At 35.6% G+C, this 9,708-nt stretch overlaps 1 protein-coding gene across 1 annotated transcript in view; it reads left to right on the forward strand.

Annotated features, from left to right (window-relative positions):
* LOC106476000 overlaps positions 1 to 4,306 on the forward strand; it is a 9,056-nt gene extending 4,750 nt beyond the window's left edge. The window contains exon 4 of the mRNA XM_022379986.1: positions 3,229 to 4,306. Within this exon, the coding sequence (XP_022235694.1) occupies positions 3,229 to 3,477 (249 nt within the window). The 3' untranslated portion in view covers positions 3,478 to 4,306. The remainder of the gene's footprint in view (positions 1 to 3,228) is intronic.
* Positions 4,307 to 9,708: the final 5,402 nt, after the last annotated feature.

Genomic DNA, 9,708 nt, shown 5'->3' on the forward strand with positions numbered 1-9,708 from the left:
GCCATGTACATATACTCGAACATATTCTCAACAGTCCGAAACAACTGGCCATGTACATATACACGAACATATTCCCAACAGTCCGAAACAACTGGCCATGTACATATACACGAACATATTCCTAACAGTCCGAAACACATGCCCATGTACACATACACGAATATATTCCCAACTGTCCGAAACACATGGCCATGTACATATACACGAACATATTCCCAACAGTCCGAAACACATGTCCATGTACATATACTCGAACATATTCCCAACAGTCCGAAACACATGGCCATGTACATATACACGAACATATTCCCAACAGTCCGAAACACATGTCCATGTACATATACTCGAACATATTCCCAACAGTCCGAAACAACTGGCCATGTACATATACACGAACATATTCCCAACAGTCCGAAACAACTGGCCATGTACATATACTCGAACATATTCCCAACAGTCCGAAACACATGGCCATGTACATATACACGAACATATTCCCGAAAGTTGAGTTTTACCTCGTCACTTGATGTCATTTTCTGCCTTTTGTCACTTAATGTTTTTCAACAAATTTTGCAATATTCCAATGGTACTGTTGCTTGAAACGTAGATCACGTTATGATCATGAAATATTCGAATAGTATTTTGGAAAAAATATATAGAAACATTTAAAACGCTACAGAAATTGAAAAGTATTGTATAGGCATAATATATTCGGTCGCAAAGTATTTAACACAAGATACCGGAATTTCTCGACGTATTTCACCCATTCGTGGACACACAACAATCAAAGAAAAATTAAATTTTTACACATTATAACTATGAAAAGGCAAAACCCCTGTTATAAAATAATGTCCCCCACCCGCCCACCAGTTCATTGTAACCCAAATCAAGTATCTGAAATGTCACGAAATACAAGGGATTATTTGTTCAACCTGTGTCACGAAACACAAGGGATTATTTGTACAACCTGTGTCACGAAACACAAGGGATTATTTGTTCAACTTGTGTCACGAAATACAAGGGATTATTTGTACAACCTGTAGTCACGAAACACAAGGGATTATTTGTACAACCTGTGTCACGAAACACAAGGGATTATTTGTACAACCTGTGTCACGAAACACAAGGGATTATTTGTTCAACTTGTGTCACGAAATACAAGGGATTATTTGTTCAACTTGTGTCACGAAATACAAGGGATTATTTTTTCAACTTGTGTTACATACAATGGTCTCCCAAAGTCTTAACTCACTTGCCACTTTGAAGTGAATTACCGGGATTGAATTGCTTCAAAATGTTCACGAACCATAGCTAGACTTGAAAGAATACATTTAGATAATTCGTACACGTGGAGAGACATCGTACGAATGGAGGTTAGCCAACCACAACGGGCTGTTGCAAATTGACTGCAAATGTTTGTAGCACTACGTGGATCTTTTTCTAAGTTAATGGTTGCCATCCACAACACAAAAAAGATGACCACTTTTTGGCGATTCTAGACCGCTTTAGCCATAGGGCAAGATACGTGCTCCGAAATTGAATGAGATGTTCGCAGCAGTAAGTGGGTTTCGTAATAGTACACTGACTATTAAAAACACACTTTACAGGACCGGTCAGAATCCAGTGAGAAGAAACACGTCCACAGAAAGACGCAAAACAAATCATTTATAACGATGTTAAGATCATATATAGTGGACCAACGATTCATGGAGAATATTTTTTTTACTTTTGGGTTGTAACCAGATAACAAGCGTAAGTTCGTTGAACAGAATCTGGAACCAGAACCAACTCTAATTTTCATATAGGAACGTGGCGCATATAGCAGTTGTATAAGCATATATAGGAATATGCACTAACGATGGCACATTCTCGCGGAATGATACCATTAAAGCCGCACACTTGTAAAATTGACCCTCAGTTTTGTACAATGGTGACATTCATTGAAGAGAAGGGGTGTGATTCAATGCAGTGGTCTCCACTCTTAACGGACCTTAATCTAATAGAACATTTATATAGGTTGGTGGGGGCTTTTATAGTTGCGTCGCATCCCATTAAGTGACTCCAGACATTAAAGTTGCCCTGGAAACAGCTCCTTAATAAGAATGATCGAGGGTATTTTTAATTTTAAGCTTTCAAAACCGGTTTCAAGCTGCATTGTTATTAATGAAGAGTTCGGCATCGGTTTCAAGCTGCACTTGTTATTAATCAAACATTCGGCATCGGTTTCAAGCTGCACTTGTTATTAATGAATCATTCGGCACCGGTTTCAAGCTGCACTTGTTAATAATGAAGAGTTTGGCACCGGTTTCAAGCTGCACTTGTTATTAATGGAGTATTCGGCACCGTTTTCAAGCTGCACTTGTTATTAATGGCGTATTCGGCACCGGTTTCAAGCTACACTTGTTATTAGTGGAGTATTCAGCATTAGTTTCAAGCTACACTTGTTATTAGTGGAGTATTCAGCACCGGTTTCAAGCTGCACTTGTTTTTAATGGCGTATTCGGCACCGGTTTCAAGCTGCACTTGTTATTAATGGCGTATTCGGCACCGGTTTCAAGCTACACTTGTTATTAGTGGAGTATTCAGCACCAGTTTCAAGCTACACTTGCTATTAAGGGAGTATTCGGCACCGGTTTCAAGCTGCATTTGTCATTAAGGGAGTATTCGGCACCAGTTTCAAGCTACATTTGTTATTAATGGAGTATTCGGCACCAGTTTCAAGCTACATTTGTTATTAATGGAGTATTCGGCACCGGTTTCATGCTGCACTTGTTATTAATGGAGTATTCGGCACCGGTTTCAAGCTACACTTGTTATTAATGGAGTATTCGGCACCAGTTCCAAGCTACATTTGTTATTAATGGAGTATTCAGCACCGGTTTCAAGCCGCACTTGTTATTAATGGAGTATTCGGCACCGGTTTCAAGCTACACTTGTTATTAATGGAGTATTCAGCACCGGTTTCAAGCTGCACTTGTTATTAATGGAGTATTCAGCACCGGTTTCAAGCTACACTTGTTATTAATGGAGTATTCGGCACCGGTTTCAAGCTACACTTGTTATTCATGATGACCATAGTCCATATTGAAGTTGACTTGTCATAGTAGACACATATTCCACCTATAATTTAATCATTCCGTGTGTATGTATATATTGTTTGTATATCATTATTGTAGTTTTTAGTTGGCTGCAGAATACAATTAGTACGTTCTATTTACGGGTGTGTAGGTACGAATAATGATTTTTTATGTTTCTATTTCCTCAGGATCGCTGTACGACTTTACTGGCAGCTATGATATACCGTTCTTCGTTGCTGGATCTTTACTCACATTTTCTGCCATCTTAACGTTTTCAATACCGCTTGTATCTCGTTGGATGTTGCGTCCCCATATCCAAGAAACAGGACCCGAACATCCCCCTGCCTCACCTGCATCACCCCCGGTTCTCCGAGACAAAGACGTGATGGTCATCGTATAGGCATATAATTATATATATATGGTGATTCAAGCACTATGAAACCTTCATGTTTTATAAGTATCAAGTAACGATCCTCACCTGAACTAACAAGCTAAGCGCTGTAAGGGTGGATTCTTATCATTAGAGGATCGTGTTTTAACTGTATGTTAAAAAAGTATTATTTTTACCGGCATGTTTTTACAAAAGTTGTTTGAGATGCAACTCGTAAGTTAAAGTGGAGGGTTGCAGGCTACTGTTGGTTATTTCCTTTTTTAAATAATGTATGTAAAAAGAAACTCATTATTTTTCTACACACAAAGATGTTGACTGGAAGACACTTTTAACATAAAAGATTTCAAAAGATTTCCTATTGACAGTCGGACTACTTTTCCAAATAACTGACTACGGAAAATTACTCAAGTATCAGAAGACGCAACTAATTAGTATAAACACTGAGAGAAATATTTACAGTACAGTATAAACACTGACACAGAAATAATTACAGTATGGTATAAACATTGACACAGAAATAATTACACTATAGTGTAAACACAGACACAGACATAATTACAGTATGGTATAAACACTGACACAGAAATAATTACAGTATGGTATAAACAGACACAGAAATAATTACAGTACAGTATAAACACTGACAGAAATAATTACAGTACAGTATAAACAGACACAGAAATAATTACAGTATGGTATAAACAGACACAAAAATAATTACAGTATGGTATAAACAGACACAGAAATAATTACAGTACAGTATAAACACTGACACAGAAATAATTACACTATAGTGTAAACAGACACAGAAATAATTACAGTACAGTATAAACAGACAAGAAATAATTACACTATAGTGTAAACAGACACAGAAATAATTACACTATAGTGTAAACAGACACAGAAATAATTACAGTACAGTATAAACAGACACAGAAATAATTACACTATAGTGTAAACAGACACAGAAATAATTACTCTCCTTTTATTTGCTATAATGACAGAGACTGTTCCAGTAATTACTCCCCTTCTATAATTAGTCCCTGTTTTAATAAACACAATTACTGAGGCTGTCGAATAATGCTTTAATCCTTATAAAACGGTTTAATAAATGTTCTTTTATTCAGGTTAAAGTTATTTCAAAAGGGCATCACTGCTCGTGGGAATCCGAGTCAGAAACACACTTCTTTCAAGTCTTTGTGTATTTTGTATAAAGAATCTCTGTTAAATACCTAGTTTATTATTTTGAAAGTAAAGCATATTGTATTTTACTCCGATGGTTGCTGTAATAATTATTTTTCGTTGAGGTTTGTTGTGTCCGTAAGCACATCCGTTATTTGATAGCAATATATATATATATATGTGTGTGTGTATCTGTTTTGTGTAAGATATTTTATGTAGAATCAATAAAGACATATATATGTTACTATTTGTTCTCAATGACACGGATCTCACTGGATATTTTTGTTAATGTTTTTATTTAAATAATATTTGATGCAAGTTCAACAATGATCATCTGATCTGTGTCACACTCGCAACATTATACACATACATTGTTTGTTATCGCCTGTTAGTAACGTAACGACCCACCATTCGGTTGTTTAGGGTAATTAGTTTAAGAACCTATTGATTGTAACAAAGGAGAGTGTGAAGTGACAGGGTTGAATGTTTAATCAGTATTTGAACCTCAGAATGTTGTAGGAGTCGTTTCTTTAAAAGAAGTATGTCTCTGTGAGGTCTGAAGGGTCTATATATAACATTTTGTAGTAAGAACTACGTCACTGTAAAGTGTGAAAATAGTTTAGATCCCCCTCCTGCGGGTCTATATATAACATTTTGTAATAAGAACTACGTCTTTGTAAAGTGTGAAGATAGATTAGATCCCCCCTCCTGCGGGGTCTATATATAACGTTTTGTAGTAAGAACTATGTCACTGTAAAGTGTGAAGATAGATTAGATCCCCCTCTTGCTTGTCTATACACAACATTTTGTAGTAAAAACTATGTCACTGTAAAGTGTGAAGATAGATTAGATCCCCCTCCTGCGGGGTCTATATATAACATTTTGTAGTAAGAACTATGTCACTGTAAAGTGTGAAGATAGTTTAGATGTTTAGATCCCCCTCCTGCGGGTCTATATATAACGTTTTGTAGTAAGAACTATGTCTTTGTATGGTGTGAAGATAGTTTAGATCTCCCCTCCTGCGGGTCTATATATAACGTTTTGTATAAAAAATATGTCTCTGAGTGTTATGCGCATTGACCTGTAATCCGTAGAAATGTCTTTTGAGGTGGGATTTAAATTTCGGACTTCTCACCTCCTTTACATCTTTGAGAGTCACAATGTTTATAGTCACTTATAAGTAGTTCTCATGCCACAGCTCTGTTCGGACACTGGCGTTAGGAGATATTACTATACATTCCAAGATAACGAGCGACTTAGTATTAAAGTTTAATAATCCTTAACTACGTACATTATAAAGCTTGGAGAATTCGTTTGTTGCGTTCAAATCTAAATATTTGTAGTTTCCACTGAAAACCTTCTTCTATGAGTGAAGTATTTGAATCTTCATCAAATACTAGCTTTGAGCCCTTACAAACTGATAATGTGTCAACATCTGTGCCACCCTGAGAAAAGATTTATCAATCTAATGACGTCATAGTAACACTTGGCTTCCAAATGCTTGCCCCGCTCGATCAAAGTGCAGATTATCAAGTTCTTATCGTGAAGGAGTAAACAAGCTGACTAGGTCTTTCTTCCTGTTAAATCTAAGTCAGTATTGAGAACGACGGCAGTTGCTTCGACACACAGAACCATAGCTACATGTTAAAGCTCTTTAAGACACATTTGTCGGTTTTTATTATCATTACTACCTTTGGTTTAAGTTTTGTATTTTTGTCTTAAGATATGTCGATATATGTCTTCATCTAAATATCATATCTATAATAATTTACATTAGTGACGTTACAAGAATTAAGAAACTCAAACATTTCACTTATCAATATCTTTACTTTTTTGTTTTCAGCTGACTTCTCTTTAGGCCTACTAACAACTCTTGGGGTAGTAGTGCTTGCTACACTACTTTTGAGGCCTAGTAACAGCTACGTCGCTAGGATTCAGTCAACACGAAACACAACCAAGCAGTTGTATCACATAAATTGTGTTGTATCATGAGTTGTGGGAAACACGTAGCAGCAAAACAACACACACATTCTCCAACAGATCATGAGATATTTATAATATCCTAAGTTCTAGTTTGTTTGTAAAATTCAAACACCTCAAGTGTGTACTTGCTATCTATAAGCTTCAATATATAGTTTTGATGATAAAGTATGTAACTTCTAGAAGGGAATACAATTATTAAGTTTAATTGCATAAATTCGACGTAATTATAAGCCGTAAAATGTATTCAGTTTTTGTAATAGAGTGATTTTCCTATATTTAGTTTTAATTTTCAATTTTAACGTAGCTTCAATGTTTAATTGTTAAATAATACTTAGTTATGGTTCAGTTCAATACATACTTGGATCACAAAGAGATGGTCTATCATTAAACTCTACGTAAGACATAAGTGAACAATTTTACTATATATATATATATATATAAAAGTGTGATAGTAATTGCAGCACAGAGAAGTAATATAGTCTAAAGTTCACTTCCTATCCACATTCAGTCTTGCTAATGGATAAAGTACGGCTGCGTGTTTTGCTGTCGCTGTTTAAACAGCTGGATCATAAGCCTTGACATCTACTCCAAGATAAGAATGTTTAATCTTCCCGTTGACACCTGATACTTCTAAGTTAACAATGATAAGCATCACAGTTCAATGTGCAAGACGAAGATTAGTGAAAAAGGTATTCTGCGTTTCAAGAGCTACGTCGGCGAAAGTCGTTATTTCTTTTATAAGCGGGTTGAAAGACTTTGAAGTACACGCCACCAGATTGTAATGTAGTTTCAGCACGAAAACTTTCAAGGTTTCACACCTAGCTGAACAAAGACAGTATGAAGTGAAATATGAAGTATGTTTACTCAGTAATATAACTTCTGATCCAAACCGAACTGTCTCTCTACACAGCGGATCCAAACCGAACTGTCTCTCTACACAGCGGATACAAACCGAACTGTCTCTCTACACAGCGGATACAAACCGAACTGTCTCTCTACACAGCGATACAAACCGAACTGTCTCTCTACACAGCAGATCCAAACCGAACTGTCTGGATCTGCTGTGTAGAGAAACCGAACTGTCTCCCTACAAAGCTGATCCAAACCGAACTGACTCCCTACAAAGCTGATCCAAACCGAACTGACTCCCTACACCTACACATGTGAAGTTTATGTGAATAACATTGTTCTCTCTCTCTCTCTGACAAGGCTCGAAACTGTAATACTGTAAAACTTCATTCGTATCTATTAATTGAGATTTTTCCATTTAGAAACTGGGTAGAAATAACAAGTTCCATACCATAATCAGCCGAGAATTACAGAGCATTTGGTAAATATTAGGATTGATATTTAGCTTGATCAAGTTGTTAGCTTTTAGCAGTTCTAATGGGTGAAAAACATATGCTAAGCCTTTAAGAATTAATTGTAAGATACATGTTTTGTTTGTTTCAGAATTTCGATCAAACCTACTTAAACCCACAGCAAGGATATCTGCGCATAGCCTATAGTTTTAGCTGATAGATTAGAGGGAAGGCAGCCAGTCAACAACACCCACCGCCAACTCTACTGTTGTCTGAATGAACAGCGAGATTTGACCATTACTCCGAAGTGAATAAATATCGTAATTCGATGAGTAAAAATCGGACTTCGGAGAGAAACTTGAAACATCTGAATAGTTCAACAAATATTAACTAGATAGCTGTTTCGTTTTGAAGAGTATAAAGATCATTCTAAGAATGTTTAGCTCTAGTAGAGAGTCTCAATGAGAGAACATACATCGTGAGAGACATACACATAAACTTAGTTTGATGGTGATAAATAAAGAGTATGCGCGTAGAGTGAAAACAAATGTTCGTATAGCTTATTGAGGGAAGGTGGTAGAAGATATAGAGGAACATAAAAGGAACTAAGAGTGAACACTAAATGCAGAAAATGTGTGAAAGGTATGAGAATAGTTTTCAAAGGGAAGGATTATGAATGCCGAAGTGCCAAGATTCATTAAGAATATGAAGGCTGAAAAGCACAGAAACAATTACTGAAAGTTTTGTAAATATTTACTCTTGTTGATATAATGTGTATATGATAGAGATAAACCGTGTTTCTGATTATTTAGTTGATATAATGTGTATATGATAAAGAGATAAACAGTGTTTGAGTCTGTGGAGAAAATGTCTGTTCTTTGACATTTCAGGCTGGAATGAAAAGAAAATATATAAAAATTAGGATATCTATGTTAATGCAGGTATCTCAAGAATAGGTGAAAATTTGATTTTCTTATTCTCTCAATATTTTTTGGAAGGATTTCTTATTACCAAGATTGTCTTTTGGTGGAAAAGGAAGTCATGGGTTCAGTATATGTCATGGGTTCGGTATATGCCATGGATTCGGTATATGCTTTGATTCGCCACATGCCATGGGTTCGGTATATGCTTTGATTCGCCACATGCCACTGATTATAAAGATAATGCCCCAGTAACCCTTAATAAGGAGAAAACGAAGGACATTTGTAATTTGCTGTCTATACTTAAGATTTATACCCTATTCTTGTAGTAAAAGTTTAATATTCAGTCTTCATACCCTCTTCATACAGTAAATATTTACTTTTCAGACTTCATAACTTTTTCATGCAATAAATGTTTACTCTTCAGACTTCATACCCTCTTCATGCAGTAAACATTTACTCTTCACACTTCATAACTTTTTCATACAGTAAATGTTTATTCTTCAGTCTTCATAACCTCTTCATGCAGTAAACATTTACTCTTCAGACTTCATAACTTTTTCATACATAAAGAATCACAAACACTGTTTATCTCTATCATATACACATTATATCAACTAAAGAATCACAAACACTGTTTATCTCTTTATCATGTACACATTATATCAACTAAAGAATCACAAACACTGTTTATCTCTTTATCATGTACACATTATATCAACTAAAGAATCACTTTTGATAGAGATAAACAGTGTTGATATAATGTGTATACTAAAGAATCACAAACACTGTTTATCTCTATCATATACACATTATATCAACACTGTTTATCTCTATCAAAAGTGATTCTTTAG

This window comes from Limulus polyphemus, unplaced genomic scaffold (assembly GCF_000517525.1).
Source record: "Limulus polyphemus unplaced genomic scaffold, Limulus_polyphemus-2.1.2 Scaffold9606, whole genome shotgun sequence".
In the NCBI taxonomy this organism is placed as follows: domain Eukaryota; kingdom Metazoa; phylum Arthropoda; class Merostomata; order Xiphosura; family Limulidae; genus Limulus; species Limulus polyphemus.